Source organism: Mytilus californianus, unplaced genomic scaffold (genome assembly GCF_021869535.1).
Source record: "Mytilus californianus isolate M0D057914Y unplaced genomic scaffold, xbMytCali1.0.p SCAF_15, whole genome shotgun sequence".
Taxonomy (NCBI): Eukaryota; Metazoa; Mollusca; class Bivalvia; order Mytilida; family Mytilidae; genus Mytilus; species Mytilus californianus.
Window position 1 is genome coordinate 15,994,194 of NW_026262637.1, and position 24,651 is coordinate 16,018,844.

Consider the following 24,651-nt stretch of genomic DNA (forward strand, 5'->3'; position numbering starts at 1 on the left):
TAAAGGGCCCAAAAAATTACTAGTGTAAAACCATTCAAACGGGTAAACCAACGGTCTAATCTATATAAAAAACGAGAAACGAGAAACACTTATGAACCACATCAACAAACGACAACTACTAAACATCAGATTCCTGACTTAGGACAGGCGCAAACAATTGCAGCGGGTTTAAACGTTTTAATGGTACCAAACCTTCACCCTTATCTGAAACAATAGTGTAACATCACAACATAGAAAGACACACTATAAAATATCAATTGAAATGGCTTAACTCAATCAAAGATATATTAACAACAGTGAACATACACTGAACAAATAAATTTGATCTATGATACAATGTAAATACAAAATAAATAAAACTAAGGGAAGAATAATTAAAGTAACATGTTATACCGCTGTAAAATGTTAAACAATTAAGAAAAACAATATGCTTAAACAATAATATCAGCCATTTGCAATTACTGTAAACACAGGTAAATGAAAATAATTTTGTTGTTAGGTAAAGAAGTGAAAATTTATAGTAATACCAAACACTTATCAAAGCTGGTATATAGACCAGATATAACCCTGAATAAGTAAACATTAAATAACAAAAAAGCATTACAATTAGTATCAACAGGTCAAATAAACAAGAAAGTACGATTTGAGAGTACTCGCAGTTACTGACAGCTAGTTAAAAGCCAAAAACAATTAATAATAAAAAATCATGCCTCAGAGACTAAAATCAACTAAAACACATCCAAGGGATTTAGTATTTTAACGTCATGGACAGTCAAAGAAGACATGACTTGTGCAATGCCAAAAATAAATGTATCGACAGGCAGTAGGATAGTTAGGAGTTAACCTCTTTATAGATCAAAATGAACGTGGTATGTCTTTATACATCCCGTTTGAAAAGAATACAAATTTAGTTATGTTTTAATTTGCTGATGACAAATCGATTTTAGTGCCAATGTAAACCATATTCAAAGATCTAATTACAACATTGGTAAGATAACCTTTACTGATAAGTTTGTTTAAAGGTTCGATGAGTTTACACGGATCACATAGTGATTTCCGCGCTTTAAGTACAATATTGCCGTAAAATTTAGGATGTGAAATACCGTTTTTAATCAATTTTCTACAGGTACAGCCAAATTTACTAATCAAATCTTTGTATCTATGAAAGAATTTAGTAAAAGTTTTACGTAATTTATGGTAACGAAATCCCTGACTTAATAATTTACCAGTGATGCATTGATTACGTTCGTTAAAATCAATGACATCACTACACACTCGGGCATAACGAACGAGTTGGGATATATAAACACCGTATGATGGAGCCAAAGGAACATCGCCGTCTAAAAAAGGAAAATTAACAATAGGGAATGAAAAGTCGTCTCTTTTGCCGTAAATTTTAGTATGGAGTTTTCCTTTAGAGATTGAAATGTCCAAATCTAGAAAAGGACAACTACTGCTGTTTATGTTAGATTTAGTTAAAGTAAGTTATTTTGGGTAAATTTCGGTAGTATATTTAGAGAACTCTGGATTATTTAACGAAAAAATATCATCCAGATAACGGAAGGTATTGTTGCCTTTATGCCAGTGTAGGATCCTTAATTTCAAAGAGATATACGTAAGAAAGATACTCATTAAAAAAAAGATTATTTAGTGACATGGCATAAACAATAATGTGAAAGGGACATACATTTGAATTTAGTTTAGTTTAGTTGAACGATTCACTATATTGTTGATGTGGTTCATAAGTGTTTCTCGTTTCTCGTTTTTTAGATAGAATAGACCGTTGGTTTTCCCGTTTGAATGGTTTTACACTAGTAATTTTGGGGCCCTTTATAGCTTACTGTTCGGTGTGAGCCAAGGCTCCGTGTTGAAGACCGTACTTTGACCTATAATGGTTTAAATTTTGACTTGGATGGAGAGTTGTCTCATTGGCACTCATACCACATCTTCTTATATCTATACTTAGTATACAAATATTATGTTACAGACCGAATTTGAGTTTCCTGGTGTGTGAATGTTTTAGAAGTGTGGGTTTTGGACATAGACATATGCTTGAATTAGTCAGTTTACGACCCTTTTTGTCGAGCCTGCGACTTTTGTCGCAGAAAGCTCGACATAGAAATAGTGATCCGGCGGCGGCGGCGTTAACTAACTTCTTAAAAGCTTTATATTTTCCAAGGTGGAAGACCTGGATGCTTCATACTTTGTATATAGATGCCTTATGTTATGAAGTTTCCGTCTGTCATATGTCCATTGTCCTTGACCTCATTTTCATGGTTCAGTGACTACTTGAAAAAAAAAGTTCAGATTTTTTGTAATGTTAATTTCTCTCTTATTATGAGTAATAGGATAACTATATTTAATATGTGCGTACCTTGCAAGGTCCTCATGCCCGTCAGACAGTTTTCATCTGACCTCGACCTCATATCATGAATCAGTGAACAAGGTTATGTTTTCGTGGTAAAGTCCATATATCAGATATAATAAGCAATAGGTCTTCTATATTTGGTGTATGGAATGATTGTAAGGTGTACATGTCCAACTGGCAGGTGTCATCTGACCTCGACTCCATTTTCATGGTTTAGTGGTTAAAGTTAAGTTTTTGTGTTTTGGTCTTTTTTTCTAATACTATATGCAATAGGTCAACTATATTTGGTGTATGGAAATATTTTACAATGCACATGTCAGTCTGGCAAGTTTTATTTGACCTTGACCTCATTTTCACGGTTCATTGCTCAGTGTTTAGTTTTTGTGTTTTGGTCTGTTTTTCTTAAACTATAACCAATAAGTCAACTATATTTGTAGTATGGAATGATTGTAAGGTGTATATGTCTGTCTGGTAGATATCATCTGACCTTGACCTCATTTTCATGGTTCATTGGTCAATGTTAAGTTTTCATAGTTAAGTTTGTTTCTTAGAAACTATAAGCAATAGGAAAACTATATTTAAGGTAGATTCATGGTATACCGCCATCTTGGATTGTACAATCTCAGTACAAAATTGGTCTAGTTATTTGCCCAAATCTGCAAATTTGGAGACAGATTTGCAATTTAATGGTTAGATTGATTATTTATATAAAGAAAATTTGGTGATTTATTGTAATATACAAAATATTTAAACAAATATCAAATTTTGTGTTATTAGAATCATTTTTTTCAAATAAACCATTTAAGGGGAGATAACTCTTTTAGTAAAAAAAATATATACTGGACTGATAGGGAAATTTTTTATTTTTACTTGTAGCAAGAAAACAAGTTCGGTGACACCATTATTTTTTTAAAACATATTATAAAACCTATCTTCTTACAATTTATTTCAAAATTCTATCTCATAGAATTTTTTTTATGCACACAAATGTGTTTTTTCATGAACAACCTAACCAAATTTAGGCAATTTTCAACGAATCATAGCTTGGAAAATAGCACGGTGACCCATACTTTTTATTATATTTTTGAAAAAAGCATAGTAAAATCTTCCTTTTGGCAAAGTATAAGAAAATTCTATCTCAAAAAGTATATACTTATGATCTACCTTAATGCATAGATTGATTGTAAGGTGTACATGTCTGTCTGGCATGGTTCATCTGACCTTGACCTTATTTTCATGGTTCATTGGTCAATGTTTAGTTTTCCTGTTTAAGTCTGTTTCTTAGAAACTATAAGCAATAGGTCAACTATATTTGGTGTATTGAATGATTGTAAGGTGTACATGTATTTCCGGTTTGGTTTATCTGACCTTGACCTCATTTTCTTGGATCATGTGATACTTTTAGTAAAGCTTCATATTTAGGACTATCAACATAAAATCAATGGTCAGTAAAGAAGGCGAGACATTTCAGCGTGTGCACTCTTGTTTGTTCTTTAAAGCCTGTATTGTTTAATGGGATATGTTATATTGAGTCTTATCATAATACATGTACGTTACAGATTGAGTTTGAGTTTCGTTCTTATTGAACGAATTTTGGCGGAAGCTGTGAACCTAGAACAGTGACAATTACTTTAAAATAATCTGTTGCACTTTTTCTGTAATGTCTGAAACAATTGATTATATAATTGAGAATGGAAACGGGGAATGTAGTTTGTTCATGTGTTGTTTTGTTACACCACTGTCCCAGGTTAGGGTAGGGTTTTGCGCCAGCAAACATGTTAACCCCGCCAAATTTTGTATGTGCCTGTTCCAAGTCAGGAGCCAACAATTCAGTGGTTGTCGTTTGCTGCTGTATAGTATTGTTCTCGTTAATTGTTGTGTACATAAATCAAGCCGTTAGATTCCTCGTTCGAATTGTTTTACATTTGTCATTTCGGGGCCTTTGATAGCTTACTATGCGGTTTTGGTTTTGCACATTGTTGAAGGCCGAAAGGTGACCTATAGTTGTTAACTTCTACGTCTTTCAGTCTCTGTGGTGGAGAGAAGACTCATTGGTGGCCTTGTGCTGTTTTCTGCTCTTTGGTTGGGTTGTTGTCTTTTTGACACATTCTCCGTTTCCCATCTCTATTTTAAGTAATAATGATTAGCGTGTAAATTGGAAACTTATGCTGATCTGAAATTCAAAAATTAAACAATTTAACACAAAATACATCGTTTGTTAAAAATATGATATTCTGTAATATTAAATTTTACAAAGTAAGTATCAACAGGGGGAGGAAAATTATAACCATATACAGAATTATTAAAGAGACATTGTTGTAAATATTGTACGTATGAGGATTTAAATATTTGTAAAAATAGTTGGTCTAGAATCTGTTTTAAGAAACTTTAAGAAGGAGGATTTACCGTACCACTAGTTTGTATCTTCTTTACATGTGATAGATTTATGTATGCCGAAAGCTTTACAGTGACTATAATCAGTATTTCCACCAACAATAAAACACTTGTACAATTCTTGAAAATCTATCACATCGTTACCGTTGCTCAAAATTTAATACATAAATCATTTTAGATAGGTATTTAGGGAGGTCTTTTGTATATTATGAATTTTGAATGCCGTTACATTTTCGCCGGTAAACTGATCTAACATTTATATCTCAAACATTTATATATTTATATGCAAAGTTCAAAGGGTATGTTGCAAGTCTTACATGTGTTGCATTGCACTAGATATCAAACTATAATATCATAAGATAGAAATGCAGTATTGAACACTTCAAGAATACTATTTATAAATTATCAGGTTGTAAGCACAAAAACTTCAAAAATATAGGTAAAAGGTCAATAAAACTTTACACAGTTGTTATGCATAATATGTAAGTGTGTATTATACTTTGGTGAAATTCGGCTTATTAAATTTGGGAAAACGCTAGTCTTATAATAGGATTTTAACGAAAACTGATATGTAGGTGTATTAAGTTATTTCGAAGTGATTGACAAATTAAAAAAAGAATGGTAAAAACTTACTTTTTTAAAAAAAATCACAAATTTTGAGAAGCCTCGATGTCATCAAAAACTGATATATAATATAGGCATACTATATGCATTCCAAATTATTTCCTCACGTCAAAATTGTGTTTTAAACTTTATTTTTGTTAAAATCAAATGATAAATTCTGAGAATCAATGATTTTCCTAGGATTTATATAAAAAAAAATGTATCATTTTCTATTACAAAATAATTCTCTGTGTCAAAATTATTGGGTGCCCACCATTTACAAATGCCTACCAAAATACATCGTGCTTGGATTTTTACAACTCGTATGTTAACGAGAACACATCCTGAATTGATTGCTGGTGTCAAACACAACTTAATTATGAACATTTGCTCTGTAAGCGTCAGTCTCTTTGCCTCACATAAAAATGTGCAAGCGGAGCCCTTGCTGACCTGTCAGTTTTCTAGTAACATAGCATTTTCCATATCGGCCTTAGTATCAGGCCTGAGACTCCCATATAGGACCGATGGCTTTAGCCAAATGTTTAGATAAGGGTCCAGAGATGATACTAGGGGACTGGTCATTTACTGATTTAGAGAAGTCATCAAATTGGCTATAATTTTTGCTTGTTTGAAATACGGAATTGTTCAAATCTGGTTTAAAAAAAGAAATCGATGCCCCCAACCTCCATCTGAAGCATTGAAAAATTGAATTCCCCCCCTTTCCATTCTCAAAAATGTTCAAGCTCCCAAGACCCCCGCCCCCCCCCCCCCCCCATTATTCCCTCCTTTTCAGGTTATACAAATGACCAGTCCCTAGGAGCGATATGGAGAATACCATGCAATGATATATTTATCACATATTTAGCCTACGAAATTGGAACGAGAAAATAGAATAAACAATTGAATAAAGAAAATGTCTTCATATCTTTTCTTTTTGTGTGTTCGTTCTTTATTTTTAATTTGTTTCGTTTATCAATAATTTAATTTTGAATGTAACACGTCTTCTGATTGGCTGAAAGTTTTTTGTCTATCAGCTCATAGACATAATTTTGTCATGTGACCGTGACGTCATCAACGTTTTTTCATGATTTACAGAAAAAATATTTCAGTCATTCCTTAAATAACTCCCGTAACCACATCTGGTTTTCTCCGACAATCAACAAAGACATATTGTTTCTAGCAACGACGTCATAATAAAGGACTTCACTTTAAACAATTTTATAAACGGCAGGGTACCTTATGTTCAAGTCAATTTCCGTATGGGAGCGAGAGCGACACCGGATATTGGTACTAGCTGAAGCAGAGAGTGGTAGTATAATGCAGACTGTCGTACATATCAATATATAAGTTGCCGTACACTATCGAAATTTTGTATTTGTGATTTACATAACTTTTAAAGACGATTTATGAAAATTGTGGTCTTTTGTATCTATAGTAGGACACAATTAAATATTAAGAAGAAATATCAGTTTTTAGAAGCATCAAACCGGCTTCTCTTCTTGATCTGAAGTAATCGGTGCCTCTTTTTCCCGGTACTAGATGGTAGTTTTTTATCTCCAGATTTAATTGTAGTTTTTATCACCAGATTTAATTTACGCTGATTCCTAGATGATCAGGAGAACAGGTCAATTCCCAATATATCAATATACAAATCTTTATACACGCGCAATAATTACAAATGCATAAAAAATTGCAATTCATACCTGCGATTATAAAATTTTACAACCTCTCTCCGCTTCAGCTAGTACCAATATCCGGTGTCGCTCCCATACGGTGTTAATTAAGTCTCGAAAATGACTCTCGAAACCGGAAGAGGGTCGATTTGGATTTTGCACGTGTGGACTGATATTGATCTCGGATTGCAATTTAATGGGGAGTCCATATTGGCCATGGTTATTTGCCCCGGACAGGAATATGTCTTAGGCAAATCTGCATTCATGTATTACATATGCAAAACCTTATGTTTTTGTTAAAAATATGAGATAAGTGTATGTACTTCTTACCATGTCTATTTAAATACAGATTAATACATTGCCTTTTCCATATCGGCCCTGGTATCATCTCGAGACCTTAGTCGAGGGCTGAAATGGGCCGTGGGATGATACATTGTACCTGGCCGATTTGGAAAAGGACATGTATTAATCTGTTTATCATATACTACGGATGTACGAACGCAGCCCGGCTGATTACCTATATCAGCCCGACCACGTGACGTCATTTAGGGTTGATATGGGTTATCAGCCTGGGTGTGAATTTATAGCTAGTTTACTTCCACTCGTTACACATATGCTATCAAACTATCATTTAATGCTAATAATATGATAAGCTTATTCAAAGCATTTTTTTTGTGATAAAGGACACATTTGAGAGTGGTACATAGTACATATATATGCATAAAACGATTTAATTCATGCGTGATATTATAACTTTATTTAGAGCAATGGAGGTAACATTCCTTATCCTATGTCTGAACATCCTGGTATTTTCCAACAGTGAAAACCCTGTCACTGGCAGAGGATACAACATTCTGTTTGGTAACCCTGATGGAGTAAATCCCATATCAGGTGGGAAAGATCCCGGCATACTCCAGCGTCAAATACTGAACTCAAATATCTACACGACAGATTCACACTTTAACATTGCAAATTCGAATGACTCCAATAACTTGGGCAATACTTCAGATACATGTGAAAAGATCGACACAGTTGAGTGGTTTTACGGAGAAAAGTCATACCAAGATAAACTTTTAAAATCGTTTCAAATCTCAGGTATGTTCTTAAAAGTAGTTAATATTTGTATAATAGTGTGCTAAAACAAAATAGATAGTAAGTTTAGTAAGATACTCACATATATACCTCTTACACAGGTACTTTTAGCTGCTTAGCAACTGAACAATAAATTAAATGCTTAAATTAGAATAAAAGAAGATATTGACTATACTTCAATAAACAACCTTACGACACAAAAAAACCAAAAGACATCAAAACATACGGTCTTTAACAATGAACATCTTTACCATATATATAGCAAGCTCTAAATTGCCAATAGTTTAAAACAGTTGTGAATTTTTAACAGAGACCATCAAAGATCTGCCATCAACATCAACTTCCCTTAAAGGAAAATAAAACTAAAGCAATGTATCACTGCAGGTTCTAATGGCCTCGGAAAGACAGGATTAAAATAGTTGCATTTATCTGTCCCAAGAAAGGAATCTTGTCAGTAGTTGTCATACGTCATATCTTAATGTTTTTGTTATTTGGAGAATTGGGTGTAATTGGCAAATCTTTTGATTGTTTCTGTTATCTTTTTAAAATTATTAACATAATTAATGATAATAATTTTTATATATAAACTGTTTTATTTGAACGTTATGAGAAGAATATCCCATCTAATTACTCTAGGTAATGTTTAAACTGACTTTTTTTTTCATTTCACGACGTGTGACAGTGCAATAATTTCCGATATTCAAAAATAGCATTTTGTCCACACTCCACTTTGGATAAAAAGACCATTATCTATGATGGTGTTTGACCAGAACGAAATGAAAAAGAGTGTTAAAAAGGAATATCAAAGACATAGGTTCATGAAAATTAAAACTAATTACTAAAGTAATTCTATAAACCTTTCATTAATCCAATTTTCACATAAAAGAAGGTGAGAAATATATAAATTATTAAGAAAAACATAGCGCTCGCGCGAATAATGATTTCAAAATTCTAAATTTCTGTACGATAACTCCTACTGTCCTTTATAAAACAATTTGGACAGGATGAAGAGTGGTTTAATTTACATGTATTTAAGCTTGTTTAAGTTTGTTTTATACCTGTAACAGGTGACGGTAACTTCAAAATTCAAAGACTGGCCTTCACTTCAAGTCCACGTAAGTATTTGTTTTACATAACTTAAAGTATGTATTCCGGGAAACTGTCTGAGAACTGTATTTCTTTTTTTTTTTATCTTATAAAGCAATGGGTGTTAAATAAAAGCAGTATTTGGAACACGGAAAATCAGAAATAAAATGACAATTGTATTGACCAGAATATATTACTTTTTGACGTATGAATGATTCTTAAATGTTTTACATTTTCTGTTAATTGTTAATAGTCGAGATATAGTTTTTTGTATACTCGCGTGACGTGACTTTAAGCAATAAGTAATCAAGCAATCAATCACCAATTAATTGATGGCTTCTTTTATCTTGTAACAGAAAATTATATTTTGACGTGGTCTAAATTTTTTTTTTTTTTTTCGTTTCCTTTTTTGAAGGCTTTTTATTTTATTCTCAATAAGCATTATGCAAACAAAAGTAAAAATATTTTTGTTCTCATTCAGAGTTTGTTCACCACAAGTACTATACATTTCCAAGTCATCAGGTTGTACAGGAATTTCACGAAACTTGTTTACATGAGGGTACAAAGTCTCTCTATGGGGAGAATACTTGGCAAAACAGGAATCCTTCAGTCACAGACGAATTTGCTGCTGCTGTTTGTGGTCTTAGTTCTGTGTATGATGCACAAGAATATCGAAAGTTCTTAGAAACATGGGGAACAGTAAGTCTATCTCAAATGAACTCAAATAAATATTTCTTTATCTATGATATTATTATACAAATAGGAGAAGAGTGTTCAAATACAAAGATATTTTTACCACTTGTTTTCTGTAAGGAAACATACACATTTTGAAATTGCTTTGATAGCATTTCTGTTTGGGAAAAACCTCTTTTACATTTAATGATTTTGTTATGTGTGTAACACATCTAACCTATTTATTTGTTATGCACTTAAGCATGTTATATTTGCTGCTGAGGCTGGCAAGAAGAAAATAAAAAGATATAAGAAGATCGATGTGGAATATTTTGATTATGTGGAAAACAAGGTATTATAAATGAATTAAGATATGAAAGAAAGTCTCTACTAATATTTGTTTGTTTGTTTTTTAATTATTTTTTTTATCTTGCGCATGTATTTGTATATAATAAAAGTTTTACAAATATCGAGTATTTCCAACATTAGGTAACGATTGAATCCAATATGCTGATAAGTCATTAATTAGAATGGACGACATTTCTTATGTAATATCAGAAACGATAAGTTAATATGTCCCCTATCTAGTTATAAGATACGATAAGTTAATATGTCCCCTATCTAGTTATAAGATACGATAAGTTAATATGTCCCCTATCTAGTTATAAGATATACAGAAACGGTAAGTTAATATGTCCCCTATCTAGTTATAAGATATACAGAAGCGATAAGTTAATATGTCCCCTATCTAGTTATAAGATATACAGAAGCGATAAGTTAATATGTCCCCTATCTAGTTATAAGATATACAGAAACGATAAGTTAATATGTCCCCTATCTAGTTATAAGATATACAGAAGCGATAAGTTAATATGTCCCCTATCTAGTTATAAGATATACAGAAACGATAAGTTAATATGTCCCCTATCTAGTTATAAGATATATTTTATTTTAAGTATAAAGAAACGATACCCTCTTTCATTCATGTTTATTGTTATTTCAAAGGAATCATACATTAAAAAGTTACTTACAATCTGTTTTTGAATTGTTTTATTACAGGTGCCAGAAGCTATATTGCCTTATTTAAACAAGGATGCTAGAACAATTGACTTCCGAGTTTTTGCTTCAAGTCCATACTTTCAAACACGGTATGGAGATTATATGAAAACTCTTCATGTAGGAAATGACGAAGAACTAGAACCTGTGTTTCTAAAGCTTATAAGTATAGACATGATGTTTCAAAAACAGTTTTGGAATTTACTTAACAGATTCATTGCGCAAAGTACTTGTAACGATAATACTAGTGTACAGACCATTGCGGACAAGAAGAACTTGGTGATACAAGCTTTGAACGAATATAACAATAATGCATCGATTCCACAAGGTAATACTGTATATTTGTGTTATAATTTTAAGAAACTAGTATAGATACTAATGCGAAATTAACCGTTCGTCAATGACATCTGATTGCTGTTTTGACATTGATAAAATCTATTTTCGTTTTACCTATTTGAAATATAGATTGGAAATATTCATTCATTGAATTAATCTTTCAGTCTTAACTCTCTAAAGGGGCATTAGCTACGAGATATAGGACAAAATAAAATATGAATTTTTACCAATCATTAATGAAAGTGAAAAATTGATATGATAATTCGCTTTTAACAGCCAGTTTGGTACAGTTTTTCAAAATAAGCAAAGAAATATCGCTAATGAATTATTCACTTGCAAGTGAATAATTCGACCTCATTATATCCGTATTCATGTGAACTTCAATTGAACCCCTTAGCTAGAGATGGGTTACGCATGAACTAGGCGTGTTCGGCTATTAAAAAGAAAACAATGTCAACATTGAAAGTGAAACAAGGGTAAACCATTTGGGTGACTGATTCGATCAACAAAAACTCATTCTTATACAGGTAAAAACAAATATTAACATATTTTTTTTTAATTGAAATCAAACAGACCTAGGAAAATCCAATTGCACGAGTTCGCTTTCTATTTATATCTATGTTTATGTTTATATCGGGTTATATGACCGTCGGCAGTCTTCGGAGGTCACCTCGATAGTTAATTATATGGTGTCTAGACTAAAATACACACGAAATGCTGATACATATTATCGAAAATGTTTATTTTAAGACTTTTTATTATTTGGATATACGTTTTAGTATGTTATAAATCAAATTTAAGAATTTGAGTCAAATCGGTGAACATGAATGTGACAACTTATACCTCTTTAAGCAACATGGCAGAAATAGTGAAAGATTTTTTTAATCTATTAAAAATTGTTTTATAAAGACATGTCCTTTTACAGATTCGAGTATTGAAGTTTCACACTGGAAACTCTTTACAAACATATATGACAAAAGAGACGATTTTAGTTCGCTATTGGATATTTTCTTTTTACCATCAATTAGTTTAAACATTAAGTGCCAATCTGCCTAAGAATCAGGCAGTGGTGAAAACATGGCAAACAAAACCCCACTCAGCTTTACATTAATTTAAGTTCAGAATGTATAATGGTGCATGAATATAACATTCCTTTCCTTTCTCTGTTCTGGTAATTCAAGATATAATTTGGTTGAAATGCACTAGGAATTAACAGTTAAGGGGAGATAACGCCATAATTTGCTTTCATTCTAACCAAAATGTATCTAGATATTTCTCAAATTACCAGACACGCAGAAACGAAAGACCTGCCATTTCTAACTCAGGATGAGAGAACCTTCAAAATAGGATAGTTAGGTCGGTGGGTTTTTTCTGCCATGTTTTGAATTTTTTTCTAAATTGCCTGATTCTTAAAAAGACTGGTACTTAACTAAATTCTTTTAAAAAATACAACGATTTGGCATGAAAAATTGGCTGTAACTGTAAAAACCTATACTTACAAACAGGATATCGGACCCTAATTTTATGTACATAAACTTCAAAGGATCAATTCAACACTATAATACGATCTTGGAATATTTTCTTCTGGGTACTTACATTGATTTTGTTTTTAATAAAAACAAACTAAATTCAAATGATGTATTATTATACATTTATAAACGATCATAAACACTTATGGTCCTACACCTTGATAATACTTATACTTTGAAATTGCACATGGTCAACTTTTTTCTCGTACTGTTTATGATGTCTTTACATTTTATCCGTTGAATTTGTGCTGATTGATATTTAAGTTTGCGAAAAGATGCCTGATTTATGCTGAAAAAATAAACGAAAATCAAATATGTCACACAGCAGCCAACGACAACCCCCGCTCAACCCGCCCCTATCTTGGACAGAGTTGTAACATGATAGCATAAAAACAAACTGTTCGAAAACATAACTTTTCATCAGATCGGCACGAAGCATACACACAACAAAGATAAAAACACAAAAACTCAAAGTACTGATCTAAGCTTAACATTACTCGTAGTTACGGATAGCTAGCGCAACGTCATTTAAAACCTATAAATAAAACAATTGTTTTCCGTTTATTGTTTATTTTGGCGTCTTGACAGATGTTCCATTTAATAGTTTGCAGGATTTTTTTTTGCTTGCAAGACTACAAGAATACATAACTCACATAAATATACATCTATTAAACCAAATATATAAGCCATAAAGGAGCGCATCAAAATATATAATAAAAAAATTAACGCGTCATATATTATTGATGTCTTAATGTCAGAGTGCCATTATATGGTTATATATACTAGTATCATAACAATGTTTTTTTTTATGATAGACAAAAATATAGTGGTTCCTACTATCTGGCCAAAAGGAACCTATGCTTTAGTTAAAGTCCAACCAGAAACATACGGAAGCACAGTTTGTCCATCAGGAGTGCGATGGGATAGTGGTACGGTCAATTGGTGTACGGAAGACCAGAAAAATGACTGGTCCCAAAGTCAACACTTTGCAGGTAAAGATATATACAAAATACAAATATCGTTGGATTACTAAAGTCTGCATTCTTCTACTTGAAACATTGAATAAAATTTACGGAACTGAGACTTTATCATTTCATCACTCAGAAAATAGAACTCTGCTTTTAGACTGATGTACCCCTATTTTTGACATTTTTACCTATTATGTCTGTTTATTTTGTTCACACATTGTTGTCAATATAATGGAATTTTATGCGACTGTCATACAAGTGAGAGGTTTAGCTAGCTATAAAACCAGGTTTAATCCACCATTTTCTACATAAGGAAATGCCTGTACCAAGTCAGGAATATGGCAGTTCCATTCGTTTGATGTGTTTGAGCTTTTGATTTTGCCATTTGATAAGGACACTTTCCATTTTGATTTTTCCTTGGAGTTCGATATGTTTTTTATTTTACTTTTTAGAACATAAAAATCATGCTTTTTTACAATCTTCAAGATCCTCACAAAATGCTTTAGTTGTGAGCAATATTGTTTAATGAGGCCAGCGACTGAAGTGAATATCAGGGTTTCAAAAGTCACTTAAACCACAAAAGACAGTGTATTGTTTTATTTTACATCAAACATTTAAACCCTAACCATACATGTAACAGCACGTGACGTTGTGCAGTGAATATGGGTTTTCATCAGATGATTATGCCGTTTTATTCAAAATCCAATTCATATAATCCAACATTTCTTTTTCAAGTGCTTATTGTAAGTAGTTAAGAATTAAAAATAACTTAATATTATAAACTTACCGTATAATACTTTTTCAGGATCCAAGTCAACAGGAAACATTCAACTCAGTTTCTGTGTAAAGCGCGAAGAAGCACCGAACAGGGAAGTACGAGATTGGCCAAAAGGGGATTACTGTATCCCTCAATACAGTGGTTGTCCCGAAGGTAAGGATTTTTTTTAAATATGTAGAATTTTGTTTGATTTTGTACATCTAAGGCAACAAAAAATATGATTTGAACACATCGTCAACGTCATGAATAAAAGACTATTAGCACAGCTCATTAAAAATTGAAAAAAGCGTTTGTACAATGATGTAAATGTTATATTTAGTCAAAGTTCATACTTTATATTTTAATTTGTAAGTTTCATGCTATATTATATTTTGTCTAATTAACATTACAGTATAAGAAATGGATTAAAGAATTTTTCCTGTTTATGATAACTGGAGGCTCCATGGAGCCTGAAGTGCTGATCTAGTTAACAATTATGCCATATTATTATGAAGCAGATACATAAATATCAGGAAAAAACGTATTTTTGAAACCTTCCCATTTTATTTTTTATAGATATTGTATTGATGTTCATTTTTACTGTTTAAAGTTTTATCTTTCAAAATAAAGAAAAACCTGATATAAATTATTGGAAAAAGGTCTTCGAAGGACAATATCGCCTACAAAAAGTCGATTATTTTGCAGTCATTTACCGTTATTTTTTTATGATTTTCAGGCAAATCGGCAAAAATGGTAAAATTCGTAAAAATAGTAATTTAAGGACACAACTCTAATAAGTATACTCTATAAACTGATGCAAGAGTATTGACATTGTTGTATATCTTGTATTGCTGATACCCTGGACAATCAACCAATCATGAACTACAGTTACTTATCATTTGACTGTTTACAGTCTCTGTGTATCCGTTATTGATTTAAGGATAATAGGCAAAAATGCAAAAGATTGTCATCAAGAGCGCTGAGACCTATCTGAGGTCGATTTATCATTTCGGCCATGTTGGCATTTTTGTAGATATTGTAATTCTATATAGCTATTAAAGTTTTCTAGAAAGAGCGAAAATGTTTAAACATCGTCATTTAAGGGAACAACTCATATAAGTGGTTAATTAATCATTTAAGTTATAGGAAATGTTTTGTAGATTTCATATTCTGATGGCTTTTGCTGTTAAAAAATTCTGTCTCTCTTTTATAGTTTTAAAAATCAAAGGCATTTTTTTTTTAAAGCTTAAACAAAATTCTTTTAAGATGAAAATCTACTATACATGGTCAATATATAACTTTAGTCATATAAACATAATGGTAGATCGTTTATTACTGATCATTTTTGTTGTCCATTAAGCAGTAACTTTTTCGCTGTTTAAACCTCATCAATCGATTCAGAAGATACAAATTAAGGTCACCAACAAAATATGAAGGAATCTCTCGAACTTCAAAAGAAGCGAGACTGGGAATATCGACATGGAAAGCGTTGCTTACTAGGCATGCATCACGCGCCATGCGAATCCACATTCAGTCATAATGTCAAAGTCGAAGTTGACAATTAGGTTGTTGAAATCATCACGTTTGTCGTAAATTCTAATTTAAAGTCATGCATATGTGTCAATATCAGGGAAAAGATCAAGATTTGAAACTGACCATCTAGTTTCAGCAGTATCCTTCATCTTAGGTTCACTAGTATAAAGAAGATGCAGGCACTCACAGAAATCTGTTTCAACATAAGTTGAATCATTTTTGGCCTCCATTATGGAGTTCATTATTTCGAGACGAAGCGTATTACAAGTTGTTTAAAATCTAATAAAACATGTGAAAACGTGAAAAAGATCATTGAGTGCAGAGAACGAAAAACAAATGTTCAAATCATATATGTCATAGAAAACATAATATGTTTGTTGTCGAATGAGGTTTATGTTTCCGGACATTTGAAATTGTCCTGTTTTCATTGCTTTTGGTAGAAAATTGAATAATGATAATCGTGACATCATAAAAAGAACGGCCATACGTCAATTTTTCAAAATAGAAAAAAAAGAAACATTTTCCATTTAAAGGGACGACCGTTTGATATTCTGGGGGAGGGCGGCATGATATTTTCCCGGATTTATCATTTATTTTAATTTGTTGCTACGCATTTGTATTTTTTCGCGGCTTGGTACACATTTGTGTCCTCAAATATCCTGCATTTTATGTTGCAGAATATTCATTTTCATCCAGTCTTATGCAAAGTCATTGATTTTCAGTTCTTACCAGGCCAAGTTGTTCATTTCTAAAACCCCCCTCCCCTAGAAAAATAACTGGTCGTCCCTTTAGTAATTGTTTAACTATGATTCATTGTGCTTATAGCCTTAAAATACTAATTCAAAATTTTAGCTAGAAACAGAGGCCATATTTAGGCCTTATCGAACCTATTCTTTACAATGCTTCAAGTATACTCGAATGGAATTGATAACTATTTTTCTCATAGGTATAGTTATTTAATATCAATAGTGATTATACAGGTTTTTCGTCTGGATATGTTCGATGGGACACAAAGGATAACAGTTACGGCAGATGTAATCAAGCTTCTGGATATTACCCAAGCGGAAAATACAGTACTGATATAAAGATGGACTTCTGTTGCAGGTATATCATCATATAATTACATTTCGTAGAAGTTTCATTCGATTCCGTAATTTTGATTGACCGAGGCATTCCAAAAGCTTAATTTTATTTCCGTATAAAAGGCAACATCTATGACTCCACTAGCTATCCCGAACAACATAAAAAAAATGCATAGAAAAAACAAACGAAGGGCTTGCTTTTTTACTCGTAATTTCATTGATGTAGCATACAAATGTAATAATATGAATTGAATGGTTCTGTTAGTAATTTAAATTTGGTAAATTACGAATTTATAAAATGCAATATATCGGTTATTATGCTTTTTTTTAACTCATCGGAAATTCTCTAATGAATATATTTAGAAAGTCAAACCAGTGAAGTTATCTTGCATTGTTTGTTTACGAAGAAATCTGCATGACTTTTTTGATACTATATTATTATTCATTATATGACTAAAAAAAACAATTTCTTTTCTCGTTGGCTAAAAGCATACGGTCTTCTCTGATAAAACATTATATCCACCGCGGGAAAAACCATGAGAGGTTAATATTAGATTTGGAACAGCTAACGTGTCCCTAAATGAAGATATTCCAAGGCAACTTCAATGACGTAGGTTTATAACATCGTGGAAATTCTAGTTTTTTTTCTTTTCATGCACCACCTAGTGGCATTATGTTTTTGGTCTGTGCGTCCGTCCGTCCGTCCGTCCGTCTGTCCCGCTTCAGATTAAAAGTTTTCAGGTTAAAGTTTTTGGTCAAGGTATTTTTTTATGAAGTTGAAGTCCAATCAACTTGAAACTTAGTACACATGTTCCCTATGATATTATCTTTCTAATTTTAATGCCGAATTACAGTTTTGACCCCAATTTCACGGTCCACTGAACATAGAAAATGATAGTGCGAGTGGGGCATCCGTATACTATGGACACATTCTTGTTCTTCTTGTTTTGGGTGTAATTTTATTCTCCTCTTCTAGTTTTCGGTGTATTTTTTTTTAGTTAGCTTTATTGAATATTTCATCTTATAAAAGTTAGCAACTGCAAATGCAGATGATATATTTAGTATAAAAACAAGGAGCAGTTTTAAAAGTATCTTGAGCAAATACTAAAAAATTGGAGAAGTATAAAAAGTCATATAATAAAACAATTGTTGATATTTGATATCAGTTGACCGTTGGCCTCGGTGAATATCATATCTTTGGGACTGATGAATAATTGTATCAACCTCATCAAAAGTCAATAATTGTATAATATCTTATTGCACTTTTGCTAATAAAGCTTTAAATTAATGACATCAATGTTTTATATATAGGTTTGCTATACAATAGAATGGTTAGTGCAGGAATATTGGTGACTTGTTCATCCCTCGTACAATATCAAAATCAACCCGGGACAATATTAATCAATATTCATGCAATAACCCTATCATATACAGTTTACAAATCCGTTTATAAATTGTAATATATGATGTCATTAACTAAGAAGAGAGGGTGAGATTGAGGCTACATGTAAGACTGCTTATTATCTTTTTGTAGAAATGACAGTGATCCTTCGAAACCTATCACCTTACCACGTGACCAACCATTCTATCTTGTACGGAACAACGGCTCAAAAAAGTGCCAGCAAGTAAATGGAATGACATCTAAAGAAGAATATATAACATGGGATAATGCAAACAATTCACAATTGTATAAGAATTATAAGATTACAAGTGATATCCACCCATTGGTGAATGTTACTAGTGATTTTGACATAACCATGTATTTTTGTTATTATCACAAATAAAATTATAAATTTGCAGCTTTTGTGGTGGATATCTTCTTGATATAAAGTGGAAAGACTTATAAAAGCTGTATATTGTTTTAGTCTCAGTTTCATATAGAACAAGATACAGGTAGTTTTCTTTTCATTGATGTTCAAACCATACAATTCCTGGAGTATTTTTGAGAAATAAGTCATACAAGCCATAAATTTGTGGAAATTTTCACATGGCCTGGATCGTTATATTCTCATTTATCCTGAACGTTACAAATTCATGTGAAAACGATATCAAATATATAGATTGCATGAATTATTTTGAATATAATTGGACTAATTGGTGATTTTAAAAACCCTGAAGCGAAGATACGTATACCGTGTCTGTGGTTGTTCTATTTTAACTCTATATGTTATGCTATATCATACAACTGAAAGATTGAGTTCAACTATCTGTATTATGCAAATATTCGGGTAAAATCATCAAGACTTTACAATGCCATAGTACAGGATCTTCTAAAGAGCGCTGTAAAATGCACCATCTTATCCCGTCAGATTGCTGGCGTTACACAAAACACATGTGAAACCGGGTTCGTGTTGCTTAATCTTTAGTTATTTATATAGTGTTTTGTAAATTATTGTTGGATTTTTAGTCTTTTTAGTTTTTTCCCATGATTTTGTCAGTCTCTCTTCAAAGTCTTTAGGTTTTGATTCTACCTTGGGTATCTTTTGCCTCTTTTTCAACACCTCTTGTTGTAGAGCTTTTGGTTTGCTATGCGGAACGTACAAAAACAAACTTCGGGATTTTTAATTCAAGCGGAATCTGAAAAGACAGTATACCCGTGGGTGTTTTGCCGTGGCATAATACCTGGTTTAAACGACCAGCAAAGATTAAGTAGTGATTAGAGTATGTAACAAATGGTTCAGTGGCAATATTTTTCACCATGCAACACGTATACAACAGTATAGGTATTGCTTTTTAAATAAACCTTGAAAGTAAGTGTATTTTTGCCTCGCATCACGGTGCGGAGCTATTAGTTTCAGTCGACATACACGCCATCTTGAAATAATTACTTATCACATATAGATTCTGATTGGTTGCTTTATGATGCGGCTGAGATACAGCAACAGCTATTGGCCTAAATGAGATAAAGAATTACTTTTCTCGTCTCAGGATAAGACATCAAATGCCGGAAAATTAACTATGTGTAATTCAGTTCCGATCAACTGTCATTAATTCGTTCGTTTTATTATGCATATATTGCACACTGAAATTTAATATTGAAATATCAATTATTAATACGTGTTTATTTGCTTTGTTAATCTGCAATATGCATGATTTGTTTTGCTAAAAGCATGGGTGTATAACGCACACTCTTAAAGTAAATTCATTTTATATCAATCAATATCTAAAAATACTACATTTCCAATACTGAATCAACAACCACATGCACACATATTACCTTAAATTAGGATAGAGCGAAGCAGTCCACAGCTTTTTAGAAAGCTCAAACTTGTTTGTTCTACTTTCGTACCCCAATAACGACTGATGAATATATACAGTAAACAACTAACAACAGCGATGCAACACAGATCAGTGGGGAAATGAAATTAGGCCTTTAAATAGGACGTTTAATTTAACTGAATAAATGATCGATTTATATATATATCATCAAAGGTGATCCTAAAGAAAATGAGACTGTTAATAATAATGAATGTTATTATTATTAATAGCATCATTATTGATTAAATGGGACTGCTCATTTAACCTTGAAATATTAATTTCTTTGAGACCGTAAAAAAAAATCAACACAAAAAGAAGAATACAAACTAACACAAATATAAACACAGTAAACGAAGGCTGTATATGTACATTATGTATTGCATGAGTAAGGATTGACTGATAGATTGATTTTTAGTGTTTTTAAGTGCCAATCTGCATAAAAATCAGGCAGTGGTGAAAACATGACAAACAAAAACCCGCTCAAGTTTACATTAATTTAATTTCGGAATGTATAATGATGCAAGGATATAACTTCGTTTCCTTTTCTTGTTCAAGATATAATTTGCTATCATTCTTAGCAAAAGTTATCTATATATTCTCGAATTACCAGACACGCAGAAACTAAAGACCTACCATTTCTAACTCAGGATGAGGGTAACTTCAAAAAAAGAAATCTAGGTCGGCGGTTTTTTTTCGTCCATGTTTTTAAATTCTTCTAAATTGCCCGATTCTTACAAAGACTGGCACTTAATTCCAATTGCAGCATTCTTGAATATATCTTTTTTATTGGTGAAGGAAACCAGCGTGCTTGGAGTCGAGCGTACCTGCCACGAGCGGGGTTCGAACTTACAACCTCGGTGTTGACATGCGAGTGATGTTTTTAGATGAGCTACTTAGACCACTAGACCTCCGAGGCCCTTGCATGAGTAACGATAATATCTATTGAAAAGAAAAAGAAAACATAACATATAAACATTTATGTTTTAGGAACTTCATTTCGTAAAGTTAAAAAATAATTTTGAACATAATTATGTATAAAGTATCTACAGTATATTTGTCTTAACCATCATTTCGTAATTTATTCCTGATGATACGTTACTTCAACAACAACCATGCGTTATAATCTATAATGCTTGCATAATTGGAAACTTAATTATATATATCACCGGAGCGTGTGGTTGTTGTATCTTTGATATGATTCCAAAATGAAATATGATCATAGTGTAAATGTTTGTGTCAAAACTTCACTACAAGTATGTGAAAAAACCTGCAATTTATTACTTTGAGCTTGTTTTCAGTGATGAGAGGAATTCTGTTTTACACTAATAGCAATAAAGGCATAAATGTTTATCCTGTACATGACATCATGTTTTGTTTCCTGTAAAATCAATATGTTAATTTTGTTTTTAAAGTCATCGTTGATATCAGGTCTTAAATGTATACTGTTTTCACTGGTAGAATTTAAAAAGGGAAGGTGAGTACTAAAACAGTTGAACCCGACAACATTGTATTTGATAGTCAGGAACCTTATAAGTGTTGTTTTTTTTTGTATACCTTAGTATCTTTGAGCCAAGGCTCCGTGTTGAAGGACATACTTTGACCTATAATGGTTTACTTTTACAAATTGTGACTTGGATGGAGAGTTGTCTCATTGGCACTCATACCACATCTTCTTATATTTATTTGTTTAAAGTTAGTAACATCTACATTGGGGCCTATTTAATTCGTAGCAATTTTTTTTTGCGTCATACACAAACATCCTACATATCTGTTTTATTTATTTATTCGTGTATTTTTATTACTTATCTACGCTGTATCATGTACATCGACCCAAAATTCTGTATCTAACAGCATATTGCATTCGATTGCTGTAATTACTTTTTTCAATGGTCTACAATTTATTTTTCAAGTGAGCACTTAACTATTTTATGTATTTTACTTTATTAAGTATCAATTTAGTATTAAAGTCACTGTGAATAGAATTAACACTTATTAGAAAACGTCGGTCTGTATGTAATGACTTATAATTGGATTTACGCTTATAGTGAAATTATATTTGACATTTGTCTCACTGTCACGGAAATCACCTTTCGAATTTTGGCATAAGATCATTTCTAGGTTAAGGGTAAGTTTGTATTTAAAACTACGTTTTGTTCCTCTTCCTAAAACTCTGCTTGCAGCAGATTTACAATGTAAATATAAAAATAAGGGGATGTGGTATGATTGCCAATGAGACAACTATCAACCAAAGTTCAAATGAAGTGGATGTAAGCAATTTAAGGCAACCGTATGGCCTAAGATTGTTTCTTTTATTGCCTGCTACAACTGTGAAATCGAACTTTTGTTTTGATTGCTTTTTTAATTTATGCAAATAAAGGATTTCTGTCTTTATTTGTTTCTGTTTTTAACGTTCTCTTTTTCTCATTGTAAACATTGCAGAATTAACGAATTTAAAATATAGAACCATTAAGGGTAACATAAATTTGTCATTTTATTGAACAGACGAAATAATAATTATCAACCATGCATTCATATACTAATAAAAAACACATAACCCTCTTCAGTAGCGCTCAAATTCAAAACGTACTATTTGTTACATAATCGATTAAGTATGATTAAACAATACACGTAGCAATTGTGTATCATAATTATCGTTTTCAATTTAAAAGATTATAGAATGTATAAAACACTGGTAGTTGTAATTGCTTTGCTAAGCAACTTTGCAAGCGGAAATGGAGAAGTTATCGGTAGGGGCTACGATATAGTATTTGGAAATCCGGATGGAGTTAATCCGTTGTTAGGTGGTTCTGATCCAGGTATACTTGACAAGAAGATACTGGAAACGGAAGGAGAGCTCGATTCCCAGGCTGTCATTTCCGACCTCGCAGACAGTTGCAAAATGTCAGAGTCAGTAGAATGGTATCATGACAGGAAGTCATACCAGACTAAATTACAACATTCTACTGAGACTTCTGGTAAGAAACTACATGTATAACATATATAGTAGATTTATGTTAGATCAACATTGTACTTACATAGAAATATCTTTTATTGATATATCATTACACAACATTTTTCATACGAGCCCGACTTGTTATATTAATTTAAGTAGAAGCGTTTGTTTTAGATTATTTATGATGGTTGAAGTTTGTATGTTCACAATACTGGTAACATGGAATGGAAAACTTCATGTACGATCAGGGGTCACCCCCGATTCACATTGTTGTCAATATACGAGAATTTTATGCGACTGTCATACACGTGAAAGGTTTAGCTAGCTATAAAACCAGGTTTAATCCACCATTTTCTATATATGGAAATGCCTGTACCAAGTCAGGAATATGACAGTTGTTTTCCATTAGTTTGATGTGTTTGAGCTTTTGATTTTGCCATTTGTTACGCGACTTTCCGTTTAAATTTTCCTTGGATTTCGGTATTTTTGTTATTTTACTTTTCAATAACTAACATTTAGAAAACTAGTTGAAACAGCCTTACTCTGAGAAGAATAATGCTTTTGTTGTTGTTTTCTCGAAATAGCTAATGAATTTACATAAATGAAACTTTTTTTAAATGAGAAATATATTTTGATCATTTGGAGCCCAAATTAGCCCGTGTATGAAGTTGCACTACAGTTTTATGATAGTATTGAAATTAAGATTTTCAGACTACAGGGGTGCTTTTGTTTGTAGAAGGGAACTTCCGAAACATCATGTGTCACTACAAGACTTTGATCATTGGTTGAAAATTGGCATGTAGAAAGTTATGCCGGTACAAATTAGTATTTACATGGTTTAAACATGGAGTATAACTTGAAGCATATGGCAAAATTTGGGGTAATTTGTTAATTTGCATAGCGGCCATTTTGCCTTATCATGACGGCAGCCATTACAATAGGATTATATAAGCCCTTTTAATAAAAATGCCAATATGCAAATACCTATGTCGAATGAACAATTTGTTCGCATATAGGTGAATTGTACATGTTTTTAGGCTTCTGTCCGTGTACAAATGGACATTGTCCACTCTGAAATCTTTCGGCCTTTTTAGTTTAAAAATCGGAAGCGTAACCATTGTGTAATTGCTATATAAGATCAAATAAAATGACGTAAAATCGTAAAATAGCAAGATTCAAAACAGAAATACACATGCAAGAAGATATTGTTCATGATTTGTTCGCATATAGGGAAACACCTTGTAGGTTGAATTTTAAAGTTAAATAACTTTTAACTTACCTGCTTTCTTAA

The 24,651-nt window shown here is 32.2% G+C and overlaps 1 protein-coding gene across 5 annotated transcripts in view; it reads left to right on the forward strand.

The window, feature by feature from the left end:
- Positions 1-24,651, forward strand: part of LOC127725515 (uncharacterized) — a 128,911-nt gene that overhangs the window by 1,791 nt on the left and 102,469 nt on the right. For 2 of the 5 annotated variants that reach the window (XM_052232548.1, XM_052232549.1), the window contains exons 2-7: positions 7,802-8,133; positions 9,198-9,245; positions 9,698-9,915; positions 10,151-10,240; positions 10,948-11,272; positions 13,625-13,801. In XM_052232548.1, the coding sequence (XP_052088508.1) occupies positions 7,806-8,133; positions 9,198-9,245; positions 9,698-9,915; positions 10,151-10,240; positions 10,948-11,272; positions 13,625-13,801 (1,186 nt within the window). In that variant the 5' untranslated portion in view covers positions 7,802-7,805. Of the gene's footprint in view, positions 1-7,801; positions 8,134-9,197; positions 9,246-9,697; positions 9,916-10,150; positions 10,241-10,947; positions 11,273-13,624; positions 13,802-14,582; positions 14,709-17,047; positions 17,172-18,683; positions 18,949-22,401; positions 22,533-23,076; positions 23,383-24,651 lie in introns of those variants that run through there. The other 3 variants (XM_052232550.1, XM_052232551.1, XM_052232552.1) reach the window with 3 other exon arrangements.